Source organism: Anoplolepis gracilipes, chromosome 10 (genome assembly GCF_047496725.1).
Source record: "Anoplolepis gracilipes chromosome 10, ASM4749672v1, whole genome shotgun sequence".
NCBI classification, from domain to species: domain Eukaryota; kingdom Metazoa; phylum Arthropoda; class Insecta; order Hymenoptera; family Formicidae; genus Anoplolepis; species Anoplolepis gracilipes.
In genome coordinates, this window is record NC_132979.1 from 11,012,964 (window position 1) to 11,033,082 (window position 20,119).

The following is a 20,119-nucleotide window of genomic DNA, read 5'->3' on the forward strand; positions in this document are numbered from 1 at the left end:
TATAGTGATTTATTTCCTTTCAAAAAAATTAAAATTTTGTTTGTTTTAACAATCTTTTATAAAAATATACCATCTTATTTATAATTACAATAATTATCTGCAAATGTAATAAAATAAGAATGATAATGGATATGTTATTTTTATTCATACTTTATTTTAACACAAAAAATTGTAATAATATGAACATCCTTATTACATTATCAATTCTACTATAACCAGTTATACTATGCGTAAAAATATATTAAAAACATTTATCCTCGTCCAAAAAAACTCATTTATCATTGATCATTTAGTTGTTTATAATTTTGTGAAATAATATTATTCTTTCTTCTAATTGCAAGGGCTAGCTGGTTGACTTGTGCCTGAAGATTGCAACATAATAGATTGTACAGAGAGAGTGGATGATATGGTGGCCGCTGCCATAGTATCCGAGTGATGATGATGATGATACAACGCGGAAGTATAATACTGTTGATGATGGTGATGTGCCAAGTGAGGGTGATGAAGATAACTTGACGTCCTACGATCATTATTATTATCACCATTATTGTTGTTGCTATTATTATTAGCGGAATTATCATTATGACGATTGTGATGATTGTTGTTGATTGTGGAGCATAATGAAGAAGTTGGCGAAGGAGATGACGAAGAATTCTGTATATTACAGCTATTAGCCAGAATGTCGTGTACAGTGTGAGGACTTGGCCATTGCAAAACGTTGCTGGTTGCCGTTTGATGTCCGCCGCTAGTATGCACTGTTGGCGACGATGATGACAGTTTATTCACTGATGATGGTCCAACTGAAAATGCAGTAATAACAAATAAATATGTAATATATATGTAATAATATTATATATGGGTCATTCAACGTCAAATCGGCCACCTCCCTGCTCAAAATTGTATTGAAGTAAATTTTAAGGTATCAAAATTGAACTTAAAGCTTTTAGTTTTCGATGCCGTCGGCGATTATAGTGCAGAAGTGTCATATTAAAAAGAGAAAAAATCCTTAAAAATAATAATACTATTTTCAAAAGTGAATACAATAACAACTAAATGTATATTTGTATGTGTATATATAGGATGTCTCATTTTAAGTATCACTTTCTTCGTCGCAGGATAGTCTATCAATCAATAGCCATCTTAAAGTCAAACAACTTTTATTTTTGATTAAACTTTGATTAGACCCTGTGAAAATAAAAAAGATGGTACATTAAAATGGGACACCCTGTATGACCGTATAATTTTTTTACTTCAGATTCGAATTCAGTGGGTAAAATTACATTGGAAATGATTTTTGTACTTCATCTGCAAGAAATAGTAAAGATTTGAATTAGGAAATATTTCCCATTTTCTATATGACCTACAAAATCAAATTACTTGACATTTTTCAAAATCGCTAGACTCCATCAAAAACTAGAAAATTTAATTAGAACTTTAAGCTAAATTTTGATAACCAAAAACTATAAGTTTTAATGGCTAATAGGAGCAAAACGCTGTTCTTAGCCATCTTAGCTCTTATTAGCCATTAAAACTTATAGTTTTTGATTTCTATTATAAGAGCTTATTTGATATTTTATTAAATTTTGATATTTTGAAAGTTGGATTTTCTTCAATATAATTTTAAGCGGGAGGGGGGGTGACCGATTTGACGTGGAATGATCCATGTGTATATGTATATATTCAAGGTGTTTCATTTTAATTTCCCCAGGCAAATATTGCGGAAAAAAATGAAAATTCGAAAAAATGTTTCAGACAAAAGTTGTATGGTTTCTAGAGGGACATAAGATGGTGTCATTGGTTTGACCTTGGATAGTCGTTTAAAGGTCACGTAAAGGTCATGTTTAATTTCTTAAATGAAGTCTACTATTTTTTATTACATATTCTTGTAGCTTATCTCGAGAGCTTTCCAAAACACTTTAATAAAATATTTTTTCATTAAATACTTTTCGAGTTATAAGGCTTCAAATTTGCAATATTTTGACATAAAATACAAGATATCTCGTAAAATATTCATTTTTCGATTATCTTATCCTAATACTTTTATGCACAGAATAATGAGACGAATAAATTGGTGTAAAGAAAACATATAAGCCTTATAACTCGAAAAATACGCAATAAAAAAAATCATTTGATTATAGTGTTTTGGAAACCTCGAGATAAGCTACAAAAATGTAAAAATATATAGGATATTCCATTTAAGAAATTCAAAATGATCTTCACGTGACCTTCATATGACTTTTCAAGGTCAAACTAATGGCATCATTTTATGTCCCCCTAGAAATGATACAACTTTTGTATGAAACATTTTTTCGAATTTTCATTATTTTCCACAATATTTGCCTGGGGAAATTAAAATGAAACACCCTGTATGTATGTATATATATATATATATATATATATATACAGGGTGTCCCATAAAGATTGAATCAATGTTTGTGAGCAGGTAGAGCACATTAAACTGAACAGAAAAGTCCTTTACCATTTTGCGATTTTCACAATAATTATTAAAATATTAATTAAAAATACTCAGCGAATAAACGCGCGCTTTTCGTGGCTAGACCATGGGCCGTACACTCGAGGAGTTCCAGCGGCGAAGTGTCACGTGGGTAGCACAGCAACGAAAAATATGGTTGTTTTTCGTTGCCATGCAATCTGCGTGACACTCGCCGCTGAAACGCCTAAAGAATACGGCCCATGGTCTACCCGCGAAAAGCGCGCGCTTATTCGCCAATCTTTTTTAATTAATATTTCAATAAATATTGCGAAAACTGCAAACTGGTAAAGGGCTTTTCTGTTCAGTTTAATGCGCTCTACCTGCTCACGAACGTTGATTCATTCTTTATGGGACAACCTGTATATGTACAGATATATGTTATATGTACATTTATAATATATATAATGATAATAATTTTTTTTATTTGAATATAAAATAAATTCATTAATTTTTGTATTAGCTAGACTTCCGTATCTATGCCCGATTTTGATAAAATTTTATAGACACAAGCACTAAATGTCTACTAATGAATAGCACAAGTGCGAATGTGAAAATATATAGTTTCCGAAATATTCAAATTATTATCTTGCTAAATAAATAATTTTTAAGATTTCCATATGTGAGCCGTTTATGCAATTTAAATAGTTTGCACAAGATTATGCCTAATAAACTACTTATTGTAAACAAAACATTATAATTATTGTAGACAACGTAGTAATAGATAAGCGCGTCATGCAAAGGATATTACAACAGAACACACTAGAAAAGAAAGCGCTGCAGAATATAGAAACCAAAAAAAGATTCGAATTTGGACAATGGTACGTAATGTATGTTCTCGTTTTGTTTATTACGAAGTTCTTTAGGTATCATTTAATTGCACCTCATGATCGAATTATTATTTTATCTTACACCTTTGGCTTTTCTGGCGTTAACTATGCCGATTCTTCGCATTATATACTCTTCAAGACCAAAATACAAAGTGCACATTTACATTCAGCCACCGGCATTTCACTTCCTCGATTATTCCAGATTTCCACACCTCGTTCTTGATATTCAAAATTATCCAAAAATTCTCTTGGATAACTTTTATCTGTAAAAATAGTATCTTATACAATTCTGCTTATTTTTCTTTCAAAATACAATTTGACCTTTTTTCTTTTCCTCTCTTTATCGAAAAAAGAATATTTCTTATCTAAATCTTTCATAGGTGACGGTATCACAAGAGGTTTAGTATCTCCTAAACAGTTAGGTGACAAATTCAGCTTTCTAGACTTGAAAAATAAGAACTGAATTACATCAAGCACATTGAGAAGAACGAGATAGAAGATGACATGTATATATTAATATATTAATTATATTAATTATATCAATTATACACTTCTCAACAAAATTAAAAGATCACTTAAAATTAGCGTGAAAAAGAGTCAAATTCAACTTCATTTATCTTTGCAAAAAATCATTGTAGAGCGATGTTTAAAAGAGCATTTTAAACCTTGAAACCTCAACTTTTTAACGCTTCAACGAAGATTTTCCCATAAAGATTTTTCTATAGATGACGCTACTTTAGAGCAACCCTTGCAAAATTGCAAAATAAACTTCAACTTTGATAGTGTCCACGGGCAAAACAAAATTTTTTCTGCCAACTTTATTAATTGTATCTTAAAATTTAACATTTCTCCTTTAAAATGCGTTTTTCACTGAGTTATGATGATTTGAAGTGAATAGTGCACTTTCAGTGGTATTTTTCCTGCAAAAATCTGTATTCTCCCGCTGGCATTGGCATTACCCAAAATGTACCACGAAGAGGTTACACGGTCGGACTTACATCTTATGTGTGAATGTGTGTGTGTGTGTATAGTTTGTGTGGTGTGTGGGTGCACCTTGGGTAATGCTAATACCGACGGCAGAATACAGATTTTTACAGAGAGAAAAGCACTGAAAGTGCACTATTCACTTCAAATCATCATAACTCACAATCAGTGAAAAAAAGTCGTAGCGTTATGATCAAAAACGCATTTTAACACTAAACGGATCATGCTCGGTCAAATGACCGGTTTTAAACTTTAGGTTATAAAACTCGTGTATGACGCTATTTTTTTTAACACTTGATTTCATGACTTTTATTTATAAATATATACAATTAATTTTTATATTATTATTATTATTATTATTATTTATTATTATTATTGTTGTTATTATTATTTATTTTATTTTAGTTAATCGGTTATTTGACCGGTTATGGTACAAATAGGTATGTATGTGTTAAGTGTCGGTCCGTTTAGTGTTAAAGAGGAATGTTAAATTTTAAGAGACAATTAATAAAGTTGGTATACAAAATTTTGTTCTACCCGTAGACGTCGTCAAAGTTGAAGCTTATTTTGTAATTTGGCAAGGATCGCTTTAAAGTAATGCCATTTGTATAAAAATATTTATAGGAAAATCTTTGTTAAAGCGTTAGAAAGTTGAGCTTTTAAAGTTTAAAATGCTTTTTTAAACACGATCATTTTTCGCAAAGATACGCTCTCTTTCGATTTTATACAAAAATTCTCAAGCTAGTGATTAATATTTTGTTAAATAATAATTACCCTCTAGACTTAATCTTTAAGATCATACATGATAGATTAAATTTCTGTTTTCTTAAAATACTCGTTCTTCTGACAATTCCTTCTTCTTTCTCTTTACAATTCTTCTCTTTTTTTCATTCTTTTGCTCTTCCTCTTTCCTTTTTTACAATTCCTTTTTTACTTACTATTATACATAAAAGATGGCAAACAAATTCCTACCTGCTGCCAAAACATTAAAAAAATTTTATCCATACATCATCAACAACCCAGCGAGAAGGCTGATGTCAATTCAATGTCGAAACGATGTCAATGTCCTCGATATCATGTCAACGGAGTGTTCATATCGAACAGAATTCGAAATTGTCTATTTTTCAATGTATAATGGAAATGATAAATTAATGTGTATAGAACAATATTTCTTTTTAAAAACCAACAAATGCCTTTATTGGACTCGTGACTCTTGCATATTGAAAATTTCAACATTTTGACTTTATCTCGATTTTATACAAGAATCCAAAATCACGAGTCCAAAAAAGGCATTTGTTTGTTTTTAAATTTTATAGAAATAGTGTTCTCTACGCATTAATTTATCATATATACATATATAGTTTACATATATTATCAATATATGTAAACTCTAATTTAATTTACATACATATATATATATATTTTGTTTATATATTGTTTAAAAATCTATTACGTAGATATTATTTACTTACAGTTAGATATATTACTTTAAAAGGATTTTACAGCCTAAATTTTAATATCTTAATTACATGCTAAAAGTGTGTTATTCTATCTTTATTATTTAAGTGAAAGTTGAACAAAAACAGCATCTCAAACCATATGTTTTCCGAACGCAAAATGTACGCGCACGCGTGCCATTATTACGTGATACGCACATACGTTGCTTGAAGGACTGAACAGTGAATATCAGAACTATATGTTATTGTGCTCGTTACTTGCCGACCGGTGCAGCTTTTGTGACAAAAATAGGAGAGTTTGCATAATTGGTAATAATATGTCTACGAAACGTGCAGTAAGTACTAATACGAGAAAGATGTGTTCCCTTTATCACCTAACCTTTAACCTAGATGAGGAAGTATATGACGCGACAACGATTTGTTACGATTTGTTTATTTATTTTTGAAATATATTACTGACACGTACTTCACTGCAAAAATGATCATTTGTATACTCTTATTATGCCCTTAAACAATTATTTGTAATGGTGTCCTTGCAGACAATTACTTTGTGCCGACATTAAGTACAAAATTGTTTATAATACGAACAACTTTTGTAAGCTACGCAGAATTAAGGTTTATAATATACAAGAAACGAAAATTATATAGTATATTACAATTATATGTATATTACAAACCATACATATAGTTGTTTGTATATTACAAACAACTTTTATTTCTATATATTACGGCACAAAATTTTCATTAAATGTCGTTATTAACTGTTGTTTGTAAGATATTTAAATAGTATATATAACTGGTGAAAAGAATGTCTAAATCGATTCGAGTAATTTTAATGGAGTTTTGACATTATTTTAACATTTTTCCAAAATCAAAACAATGATTTTGGAAAGATTAAAATAGCGATTGTATCAATGACATACAAAAGTGCAGACAAAATAATGTAAAAACTCCGGTAAATGACTCGAATCGATTTAGACATCCCTCTTACCAGTTTTATATATACTATCTAAATACTTTATTAACATATGAAAGTACGTCAAAATAATGTCGAAACTCCGTCTAAATGACGATCGACTAGATGTAATTTCGAAGTCGAAAACATCTCTAATTGGGGGGTCAGAAAACACTTGAATTGATGTAAATTTCAATGTGTGTTCGATATCATCATTCCAAGGTCAATTCGTGATCGAATTGATGTATCATTTCTCGCTGGGAATAAACCTAATAAATTCATAAAAATCCATAAGAATTCTCTTTCTAAATGGAATCATGCAAATATAGCCTACAAGCTTTGTTGCAGGGATTGTGATACCTCGTAAAGTGGACAATTTATAAAGAGCTAAAGAACATCGCTCTAACATTAATAAACCGTCGGCTACACAGTAGTCTGTCTACTGAACATAGACTTGAGGGTCATGAATTTGACTAGGAGAGTTCAAATATTCTCTAAAAATCTTTTTTTTTAAAGAAAGAAAGAAATGTTACACACATAAAACAATAGATTAAAGATCTTAACTTACAACAAAATACGGATTTTCTTGACAATTCATACATTCCCATCTTTAATAGGCTTTCAGAGTTTGATTTTTTCGCTTAGTTTCTCTGTCAGCCATTTAGTGTCTTGGCCATTTTGGTCTTAAGCCGGAATTTCACTGCCTTTCTTAGTTCCTTCCTTCTTGAGATTTCTTTCTTTCTCCTTTTCTCTTTTTTTCGGTTTTTCTAAATAACAGTTCATCACCTGTAAACATTTTTTACACTGTCTTCTATTCTGTTTTATGTTGTTTTATGTTGCTTCTTTTTGGAACATCATTCCAATGCGTGCATTTTAATTACCGTTCTGATCAGTAAGCTTCATCTTTGGTTTTGTTTTATTATCTTCTAATCCGTCTTTTTTTTGTACGTTCTGTACCTTTCTTTTTTTTAAGTAGATATATATTGATTTTATTTATGTCTGCAGAGTTTTTTTAAACTGCTCAATCTGTCATCTTAGTGGTAGATGGTTATGGAGGACCTTTCGCTTGATTGCATGTCGTTTACAGTCATTCACGACAGGCAAGGCTTCTTTAAGCGGATCTCATATCCGCCATTTCATTAACTTTATTCATTCTTTAGATGTAATAACATGCATGATTTTCATAACATCGATGTTCTTGATGAAGGTGAGTAACACGATTTTTGGTATAGTATGTGACATTTGTGGTAAAGACTCTGCACGGTTCTTATGAAAATTAGATTTGGATGAAATTAGTTATATTGTGCTGATCGAAAGTCATAATAGAAGTGATTTCAAATTATGAGCCGTTTAGCCGCTACAAGAGTTCAAAAGTCAAAATAAAGTGTTATTTCAGTACTATTGAAAAAAGTAAATAATGTATTATTATTGAGTAGAACTACAGTTGATTATTTTTATTGATACAAATATGTATTTATGTGGAACAAATATATACATGCAAGTTTATATACAAGGTGTCTATAAAGTCCTTATCTCCTATATTTTGTAAATAGTTCAATATTATAAAAAACCGTAAAGCATATATTTGATGTTTTCGAAAGGGTACTCTTTTAAAGAGGTTGTTCCCCTAAAGCATGTTCCAGGAGGAATACAAAATATATAAATTTAAAAATATATAAAACTCGCTCCCTTTATTATTACATATTCTTATAGCTTACTTTGAGAGTTTTTCAAAACACTATAAAAAAGTATTTTTTTATTAAGTACTTTTTGATTTATAAGATACGAAAGGTATCATTAGCATTAGTATTATTCAAGGCGTGGAGATTGCATGGTCGGTTTAAAAAAAATTTTTAATGAAAAAATTTAATGTTTCCGTCTTTTACATATCTTCCATCAGTCTTTTACATATTTCTGCTTCTATTGCGATTGATTTGCTTTGTGTATTGCTTGTGTTAGAGAGGTATACCTGTTCAAAAATTTAAAAAAAATCAATTTTTTTCACAGATTGACATTTTAAAAACATTTTAAAGTAAATTTGATGTAAAAATTCGAAGAATTGACGAAGTTGTAGAATTTTTAATGGAACGATTCAGGTAGCTCGGCAGCTCGATCACGTGCGTCGCAACTTGTGCTATGCTCCGCCCTAAAACCGTTATATGCGGACCCAGCCAACCTTTTTCTTAGTATTTTTGTTCTTTAGTATTTCTGTCAATCTTTGTGGTAGTACTTTGCAAACTCAGCAAGCATGCGCATTGTTTGTTCGTGAGCAAAATATAACCGACATACATTGATATACATAAAATAATGAATTATTGGCCTTGGTAATTGTAATTCTATTGAAAAAATAAGAAAAGAAATTTGAAAAAAAAACAACTTTCTTGCACAAAATTTCTATAAATGATAACATCAAAATTGTCCTACAGGAAAGAATTTATAGTGTTTGTGACCAAATGCGGAAGCTGAAAACAAATTATATGAATATAAATCTGTTTTAACAAGCGCAATTGTCGACGCAATTGGCCTTATTTACGAAGAATTAAATAGCGACTAGAAAGATGTCTGGATGGCTTTATTCAAGATAATATAACGAAAGCACGCACTAATTTGGAAAATCGTTCCTACGATCTGCTTTAATAGTTTAAAAATTATTGAAATAGCAGTTTTTATCGGTACTGTACTGTTTAATGATTTAAATATATTGAACATTCAGAATGCTCAATATGTCTAGAAGACCTTTGTACCCATTATTAAACAGTATAGTAAAATCGGTCCTAAAACCTATAAAATGTGTTTGGAGGAAGATGACTGAATTATAAAAGCTAATATTCAAGCGCAACAAGCTACTAAGAAAGCCATAACGCGATGAAATCATCAAGTTTAACTACTGAAGAAGTTATTTCATCTGCAGAAGGCTAACTTTATGTCCCAGAAATCACTCATTAAGAGTAATTAAGTTATAGTTTATTTAGCAAAAATCAGAACCAAAATTTTAAACTACTTTTTCTCTTATGGTGGACGTGAAAACTTGAGTTACGTTTAATTGACTTCAAATTTTACATGCGAGTTATAATATACAATATATACATATAATATATAATATATGTATAATACTAATAAAATTCCATCTGATAACGGAGCCTTGTTTTAATCTAATCCTACATTTTTTTTAGTTATTAATGGATATTAATGAATTTTTTTGTTAAAATAACAAAACTTTTTTTTAACATATCGTCATTTTTTATTTTTTAAAATTTTGGAAAAAGGCTTTGATAGCTTATTACCAGATAGTTATTACCATGTGTAATAAAAAAATTTGGTTTTGGATTTTCTTATTTTAGGTACGATTTGTGGACGGTCACGCCCACCATGCAGCTGTGTCACAATAAAGAAGACTGCACAAATATATTTGTAACTTTTACAAAAAAATTTTTTTAAATTTAAACTTAAATAATTAAATACATTGAAAAAATTAAATACATTGTGTAAATATAGTAAAAAAATAAAAAATTTGTATTGAATCATTTTATTGTAAAAAAAATTTGAAAAATATATTCTTTTTTTGAGCTTTCATGTATTATATATATCCCTTTAATAATGTTTATATCAGAGTAGACAGCACGTGTTTCTTAAAAGATCTGTACTGTAGCGATACATGATGAAAGTACTTCTGTTGTTTTATTTGTGAGTTATTTTAGATATAATTGTTTATAATTTATTTCACGATCATTAAGAAAGATTCAAATGGCATCGAAACTTTGACTTTTATATATTATATGTTTTTAACAAATGTATGTATTTTAACAAACGTAACCTTATCTTAATTATTTAATTATATTAATTATTTTAATTATTTAATTATCGCAGGTACAGGTTCTGATTGGCTTAATTTTATTGTTATAAAATATTTATTATATATAAATATAATCAATGTGAATATAATAATTATTAATAAGCTAATTTTGTTAAAACAAATTTAAACAAAAATAACAATATTACTAGTCGCCAGTAGTTTTTTTAAAAAACAGTGAAATAATCTTAAATCTAACCTAACCTGACTGAAAAGGATATTTATTTAATTTTTATGAAATGTTACATGACGTTTCGACCCTTGGTTTGGGTCTTCTTCAGATGTTCGAGTTCTAAAAAATCGAAAGTTGTCAAATAAAAAAGCAATATACGCCCGGCTTATGAAACGTTATGAACCAAAAAACAATGCAAACAAAAAACAAAATTATTACCTGAGATGAAAATAATTGTATGTCAATTAAGCACTGCACAGATAATTCATTATTGATAGACATGTTAGTAACCATAGCGTCGTTAAGTAACCATAGAAGCGAATTTGAACATGACTTTGATTGGAAAAAACCAAAAATTTTGCATGTATAGAAGCATTTGAAAAAGAGAGAGATAGCTGAAATGTTTTACATTAAAATGACAGACAACACAATTAACTTTCAAAAAGATACAGAAAACCTCATCCTATTTACGACACAATAATCAAGTTAGTATGATCCCTCTCTTTCCGGTGAGCATCTCATAAGAGATGTCGACTTTTAAACAAGTATTAAGTTGCTTGCTTAACAGTCTCAGTTTCTATCAATAATGAATTATCTGTGCAGTTAATTGACATACAATTGTTTTTATCTCAGGTAATAATTTTGTTTTTTTGTTTGCATTGTTTTTTGGTTTATAACATTTCATAAGCCAGTATATTGCGTTTTTATTTGACAACTTTCGATTTTTTAGAACTCGAACATCTGAAGAAGACCCAAACCAAGAGTCGAAACGTCACGTAACATTTTATAAGAATTAAATAAATATCCTTTGCCAGTCAGGTCGACATTTAAGATTATTTCACTGTTTTTTAAAACAAATTTAGTTAACTAAACAATAGCTTTATACGAACAAACAATAGGTGTTTTTTTCATTTTTTATATTTAAATACATAGATTAGTTAAATACATAATGGGATATTTTGACAATTTGTCTCTTCAGTCAATAAGAAATTAAATATAAAATTATAATACTTTGTCAAACTTAAAATAAACATTAAAGTAATATCTAAAATATGATATTGTTCGCCAGTGTCGTGCAGACCATTTTATTGTTTTTTTTCATTAAGTCAATTTTGGAGTATGTGTATTTTTTTGGAATTTAATGCTTGTCAAATTCTTTTATTAAATTTTATGTTGTCTCAAAGATTGGTTAGGTGATTATACATACTTGTGTTTACAATCAATGTGTTTAAAATGTAATTTATAGCATATAAGTGTTTAAATATAATTTCCCGAGAAAAAATGAACTTATTATGATTATATTGTATTATATGATTATATATAATTACATATAATTAAATCCGAAATTTGGCGCGATCTGATCATATATAATAATTCCAAAATTTGGCGTGATATGATCTTATCTTTATTATAGTTATATTCGGATATGATCTTATCTTTATTATAATTATATTCTAGATCTGTTTTCATATATAATCAAATTTAAGCAAATATAATTATATATATAAAGATATAATTATATAAGATCATATCGCGCTAAATTTCAGATATTGTTATATATGGTCATATAAAATTACATATGTTATCAGATCTTTTCATATATAATTATGTATATTTACATATGACCATACTATATCTATTTTTTTCTCGGGTTATAGCATATAAATTATAGAAATAATTGTATTTATTATTTGAATTCTCTCATTATATATAATTCTAGACGATATCGTGATTAAATAGTAATAAAACAATACAATTGAAATAAAATTATTTCATTTATATTCAATATTTGAACTAAATTATTTGTAGTCCTTATTGTAGATTGATTGACTAACATAGAAGATTAGAAAAATCTCTTGCTTGAAATCGAATATGCGTTAATCTCCAAGTACTAACCTTGATGATGGTGATGTGTGATGGAAGGTGGCACCGTCGGATGATATGGTGTCGGTGGGTACGGCACTGGACAAAGAGCTGCACCAGCCGCTGCAGCAGCTGCATAAAGATGATGATGATGATGGTGAGCTGAATGATGTGGATGATGATGCATAGTCGTCGTTATGCCGACTTTGTTTCTCAATATTCTTGATATACTGGATACTGAAGGAACATTGTATTTATCGCAAACGCCATCGGATAACAGTCGATCCCTGATCTCCCACGCAAAGATCCCTGGATCCTTTAACTTTAATTGCTTAATATATTGCACGACTTTTGGTGTGGTTACTCGCGGTTTACTACCACCAATCGCGCCTGGCAAAATACTACCCGTTTCATGATAGCGTGCCAGTATTTTACTAACGCATCCGTGACTGACACGTAGTTGTCGTGAGATATCACATGGTCTGATACCCAGCTGTGCAAGTTCGACAATTCTCAATCTGACAGCGTTAGGGAGGGGTCTACCATTTACGAACACACCCCCCAACTGATTTACTTCTCCATATTGCTGTTGATGTTGCTGCTGTTGTTGCTGTTGTTGATGTTGTTGTTGAGGTTGCGCTCCAATTTCAATGTTGCTGTTTTCTACGACAAATCAATATCTTATTGCACGAGTTATTAAAAAAATTATATATCACAGTTTAATATTTAAAAAATTGTTAATTATCAATATAATTGCAATTTATTTTATTTTAATATTTATTCATAGTTTATATATCGTTTTCTCTTTAAACATATCTTAAAGTAGTTAGTAATTTTAATAATTAATAGTCATTAGAGAGAGAAAAAGAGAGAGAGAGGAGAGAGAGAGAGAGAGAGAGAATAAAATTAATAACTATAATACTTAATAACTATAATAGTCACACAATTCAATGATTAGATTTTAGATATACATGCATATAATTGATACATGCAAGTTTTATTATTAAAAAAATGTCTATATTTATTAAAAATAATTTTAATATAAATTAATATTTTGAATAAATAAAGCTCCTAATATTTACAAGTAAATAACTATCAACTTGGCGATAAGAGCCATACGCGGATGTTAATGCGTAAATTTTTTTTAGAAATTAATTCTTTCCGCGAAAATTTGAAACGTGCACAGAACACATATTTTACTTGGTGTATTTTACCAAGAAATAGATTCTCATTTTTGAGAATTTTATAATCCCTCTTCTTTATCTCCCTAAAGAGAAGTAGGCGAGAAAAAAGTGAGACTCGGATTCGATTCCCGATTCAGCGACTTCGCCCCGATATTTTTTGTAAATATAAATTAAATATTAAAATATTACATATTAAATATTATAAATAAATTATTAATTAATTTTTAATAATAAATAAATATTAATTATTAAAAAATTACTACTAATATAGATAAAACAGTTATTTTTTCTATTAATCTTAAATTATTCCACTTCAGTAATATAATTAATGTTTGACTTATATAAGAGCTTGTCATTTCACGAATATAACTAATGTTTGAATTATATGTACAAGAGATTGCATCTCATTTAAAGTCACGAAATTATTTAAAAGACGAAATCAGTGTTTATTATTTGTATTGCAAATTGTTCGATGACTCACTTTAATATGTATTTTATATATTTCAAATACAGAGAGATAAAATATAGATTTAATATATAATCTATACACATAATATAAATAGTATAATGTATGTATAAAGTACTTGTATGTATGTGATTGAAACATTTTTATCAAGTTTCAATGTCATACTTTTTGAAATATAAAATTATTAATTTTATGTAAATTTCAAAATCACAATATCTGTAGAATGTTGTAACTTCTAAACGGTTTAAAATATAAAATTCTGTGACCAATCATTTTAAAATGGACTTATTACTTTTTTCGCATGGATAATTTGTAAATAAGATATAATTTTCACCACTTTATATTTACATATTTTCTTTTGAATTTTTAACTTCTCTCCCAAGGATTTACAAATTATACTTATAAGTATACACATATGTATACATATATAGTTATAAATTTTAATTCTCTTTTTGTTTTTGTAATCTTGTTTGTTAAAGATTGATTCTTTCTGTTATTTGTTTTACAATATTTTTAATATCATTACAAGAGCCACGATTTGGTAAAGTAATTTTCTTCACTGCAGTCAAACGGCCGGTAACGTTATAAATCTTTTATTACCTCCAGGCGCACCGGACCCGTTTGAAAATCACAAAAATTTATCCAGGAAACAAACGGTTTTTCATAATACATCGATGGTTGAAATTTCAAAATTTATAATGCTTTTTTAAAAATCGCTCTACAATATTTAAAATTTTTTGTAAAACTAAATAAGTTTGAATTGATCCTTTTAACACTGATTTTAGGTAATCCTTTAGTTTTATTGAGTATATCTAATATACAGGGTGTCCTATAACTTTTAAAAAATATTTTAGGGAGTGAAAGAAGGTGGAATTTTGACCAAAAAGTTCCTTTTTCGATTTTGGCTCAGGCCATTATTTACCGAGTTATTAACAACCAAAGTTGTCTAATGAGACGGCACACGGCCGCAGTACATAGGAGCGTAACATGCTATAGGACCCCCTTACCATACATTTTCTCGATTAATTTTATTTTAATTTTTCTTGTTAAATAATGAATAAATCAATAAATCAATAAATTGATAAATAAATAAATAAATAAATAAAGAAGAATAAATATAGTTTAAAATATATCCATGATTGTTTTTTATCCTCACTTATTAATTTATTTACTTATGTATTGGGAAATTTATGAAAATAACTTATAACCAATTTGTTTAAACAATTTCTTAAAAAATTGTTTTGACATGTGTCATATACATACGTAATTTTTTCACAGAAACGATGGCACTCTCAGTTTTTACTTAAACTTCAACTTTTTCAGACATTTTTTAAACAATTTGTTTATAAACAATTTAATTTGATAATATAGACATGGGAAAAAAGGCAATAGGAGCCAAGTTCTGTTGTTAGTGAACAATTTCTTTACTGAAAAACGCTTTAATTGCGTTGGACCAAAAATTAATTTGATAATTTCGTCATTTTGGCGTATCTTATATGATTCTTATATAAAAATCCATTGAAAAATATTTTTCTCGTACAACTCGATGGATTTTTTTGTAATTACAATTCCAATTACGTATAATGATTAGTGCGAAAAATGCGCAAATACTTTACGATGCTAGCATTAATATTGTACGCGAAATAGCATACAATACAGAAGATGCTAACGTGACAATATTGACAAAGAACATGACCAGCGGCGGCAGTTCTCGGAAAAGTCACAGTTCTGTAATAAAAGCGCAGATGGATTGCTCCGCCTATTGAATATTCAATACCCAAAAATACCAAATAATTTCGCGAAAATCAACGCGAAAGAACACTAACAGATGCGAAAATCAAATTTCGATCCCTAAGAACGTGAATCGTGATCCATCCGAACGATAGCGAAATTGTTGACCTTACAAAGTGAAATCATTCGTCTTACCGGTTAAGATTTTTTGCTACGTATCTTCTATGGTAACTAGAAAATTCGGGAGTCACATCTTCTCGGTTTTCTCACTCGCCGAATAGTGAAAAACGAGAGACTCGCGGAAGACACATCGGCTTATTTCCCCAAAATTCTCGAATCACATCCTATTTGGTATAGGATCGTGTTGCTCCTTCACGGATCGTTTTCCTTATTATAGCCGCACCTAGACCCTTCAGGCCTTAATAGTCCAGTAAAATTAGACTTTGGAAATGAACTAATTGTAAGTGGTTTCTTTTCACCAAAATGTTTGGAAGGTGATTAGAAATAAAATGTGTATGTTTGAGACTCGCGACTAGTTTCAGAAAGTTGTAAAAAAAAGACATAAAAATGAGAAAAACAGGTTTTTTGCAACAAAACGTATACATTTTATAAAAAAAGTTTCAAATGAAAAATGTAGGTTTTGAAAAGACCTACAAAATGAGCCGCGACAAGTTAAAATCGGTTTATGCGTTTAGTTGCAAAAAAATTAAAACCGTCAAAATAGGCTTTTATTTCACTTATTTATTACTCATAAAGATTTGACGATATGGCTTTAAAAATGTGATACTATATGGCTCTCGCGATGATAAAAAAGTGTGTAAAATTTTAGCCAAAATCTTTATTAGTTTTTGCAAAAGCTATTTGTTTGTTAAAAACTCGTCTCCAAAGAAATTAATTTCTTCAGCTTTGGCAAGTGGCATAGCAACCAACTTGGGTGCTTTTTATTCTTTAAAAGTTGTACTATAATGTACAATTTGAAACAAAGCGATTTTTATAATTTAAACTATCGAAAAATGGTTGCAAAAAAATTGAATAACTCTTTTAATTTTTATCATAGAGAATCGGCGTAAAAACTAATCGATAGCTTTTATTTTTACACAAATTTAAAAAAAAAATTTATTCTATGTCTATTTACAACCGAAATAATTTCTTTTTTTTTTAAATTCACTGTAGCTCTAATTGTTAACAGATGAAACTTGCACCAAGTCTAGGAGAAGAGTTGAATTTACTGTTTCTAAATTTTCAAATCTATAACTTTAAAAGTTTAGTTTATGCAATGGTATAAAGTGTCGACGTACGAACAAAACGACGTATGGCGATGGAATGGTGGAAGCGACGCTCGACGCGGCCAGCTGCCTCGCACGCGCGTGATATCGAATTTGCATCTTCAATCTGCTGAAACGTACATTATCTCAGCAATAAATTAACATAAAGCGATGATTTTTTTAAATCTGGGGTAGCTCGTCGAACTCTTTACAAGTAACATAACTATTTTTTTCTAAAACTATTTTTTTCCTTTTTATTAACTGTGCTTTGGCACCTAATAATTGCACTTTTGTATCCCATCATATAATATTGTTTTCATTTTTTTTGCTCACATGTGTCAGAATTAAAGACCGAAAGAAATACATGTACTGATTATAATGGCGTCAGCGCATGCGCAGAAAGAGTTACCTTAGTACATAAAATTCGGGGACACTTTATATAAGCAAAATTTAGGGAGTTAGCAGTCTAGTAATATATAGAAGTCTGTGGTCCTCTCTGATATTATTGAAGAGATAGAAACAAATGAATACAAAAAGCTGGCATTAATTTGAGCATAGTTTTGGATATAAAATATACTATTGCACATAATGTGAACTGCATTTTGAATTGCAAAGAAAAAGATCTTTAAAAAGCCTCACAATTAGTCACGAAGAATGTCTCAAAGTATTTATAGAGCAAGATGTTACTCGGTATGGAGTACGCGTATGTACTTCACATGAAGTCTTTTATAGTTCCAAAAGATTTTCAGTCAAATAAAGTTAGAGTTTCTTTATCTTCTAATTAAATTCTATCAATACTAAAATCTTTTAAAAAGTTAATATTGGAAGAGAATCCTAAAGTTCACACTTTTTCATTTTTTGTAGATATGACAAATGCAATTACAATTTGAAACAAATTTGAATCAAAATCGATTTCTTTAAAGTGTTGACCTTTTTAGAAAATACGCTTATATAAGTCCAAGAGCTTCAATTTGAGATTAAGAATCTATTTATCACGTCTACACTTTTGAAGAAATAGCAAACCGTTGCTTTATTTCTCGTAAAACTGTTAATTATTACTTTTGTGATAAAATAAAAAAAGTTCTAATAAAATCTCAACAATTTTGTTACATTTTTCTTACATTTAATCACGATCGGTCGGAATTAGTTGAATATCAAAACTGATACTGCCAAACGTTTATTTGCATTCTTGTACTTGATGAGATACGTTTTTATTCAAAAAGTTCAAACTTCTTTCGTTTATTATATTGAGGTCATAAACATAGAGATCTGGATAAAGCTAATAATGGTATTTTACAGATATATTGGAAATGTTTGGCAATCATATACCCGGGAAATAAGAATGATGCAAAGATATTCAATGAACTATTACAAATTGATATTTGGAATAATTTCAGATAGGGAGATATTTTAGTGTTTGATAGAGGTTTCAGAGATTCAGAAAAGACAGTTTTACATAAAAATTTTGTTTTCAATATACATTTCATCATTCTCAAATTCACTTCCAGAATCACTAACAAACTAATCAATCAAGATTTGTAACAAAAGTTCGATATATTATAGAAATAATTAATGGCCGTGTCAAAACTTGATTCAAATACTTTGGCTCTGCTATTGATAATTCGATTTTAAAATTGAAAGAAAGGCCGCAGAGGTATGGCAAAGATTCGATGAAGTACAAACAGCAATAGAAGAGCTGAAATATGAAGACTTAGAAGAGAGACAAATTTTCCTGCGTCAGAACGTAAGCAAGCTGAGTTGGTACAAGAATTACCAGAGGAGCAAAATAATTTTAATGATATGTATTTTGTAGCAGTGGCGAAAGCAAAAAAGTTGATGCAGCCGATGCGAGAAACAAATAATCAGCCAAATACTAACGTGGAGATTAGTGCACAAGCAAACAAGATTAATGTAAAATTACGATCATTAGAGCTTCCTAAGTTCGATAAAAGTTCAACAAATGGCTAAGCTTTAAGGATACGTTCACATCAGTGATTGATTTGAATAATAAATTGTCGAGTATTCCAAAATTTTAGTATATTAGAAGCGCATCAATTGAAGATGCATTGCAGGCAATTGAGACTTTTGAGACAACTAAAGCGAACTATAAAGTCATTTTGAGCCTGATAAAGGAATGCTATGAAGATAAAAGGCTTATTATTAATACACAAAAGATTTGCTTGAGCTATCTAACTAACAAGAAAACCATTAAACCTGGTAATAACGGATTTTAATGAACATTATATGTATATTGTAGAGGAACCTTCCCTGTGGACGAAGTAACGTTGTATTACATAACGGGCATTAGTTTTCGAGAAAATTAAGTTTAAAGTTACATGCGCGTCTGAAATACTCGGAAGATTGAATTTCGAGTTTTGATATTTAGTGTTTGTAGCATTATTTTGTATTCTAATATTTTGGAAACCTTATGTCACCCCAACGACTTGAAATTTACTTCAATCTTCCGATATTTTAGATCCATAACTTTAAACTTAATTTTCTCGGAAACTAATGCTCGTAATGCGCGTAATATAACATTAACCTCGTGCACAGGGAAGACCCTCTACAATATACATATAACGTTCATTAAAATCCATTATTACCAGGTTTGATGGTCTCCTTGTAAGGGTAATCATTTGTCGTTTTTATAGATACTATCCAGACACATCTACGAGCACTTGAGACGCTTGGACAAGCAATCTACAAATGGGATATTATTTTAATCTATATTATGACGACAAAATTAGATTTTAATATAAGACGAGATTAGGAATTAAACGCAAATAAGAGGATACGGAAGTTCTGCCTACGATGGATCAATTGTTCAATTTTCTAACAAATAGAGCACATATATTGGAGTTAATCGACGGA

General features: G+C 29.4%; 1 protein-coding gene across 4 annotated transcripts in view; it reads right to left on the bottom strand.

Annotated features, from left to right (window-relative positions):
* Positions 1-260: 260 nt before the first annotated feature.
* LOC140670719 (uncharacterized) overlaps positions 261-20,119 on the bottom strand; it is an 81,803-nt gene continuing 61,944 nt past the window's right edge. For all 4 annotated transcript variants that reach the window (XM_072901444.1, XM_072901443.1, XM_072901445.1 and 1 more), the window contains exons 3-4: positions 12,636-13,265; positions 261-800 (exon numbers count right to left, since the gene is read on the bottom strand). In XM_072901444.1, coding sequence (XP_072757545.1) covers positions 331-800; positions 12,636-13,265 — 1,100 coding nt within the window. In that variant the 3' untranslated portion in view covers positions 261-330. The remainder of the gene's footprint in view (positions 801-12,635; positions 13,266-20,119) is intronic.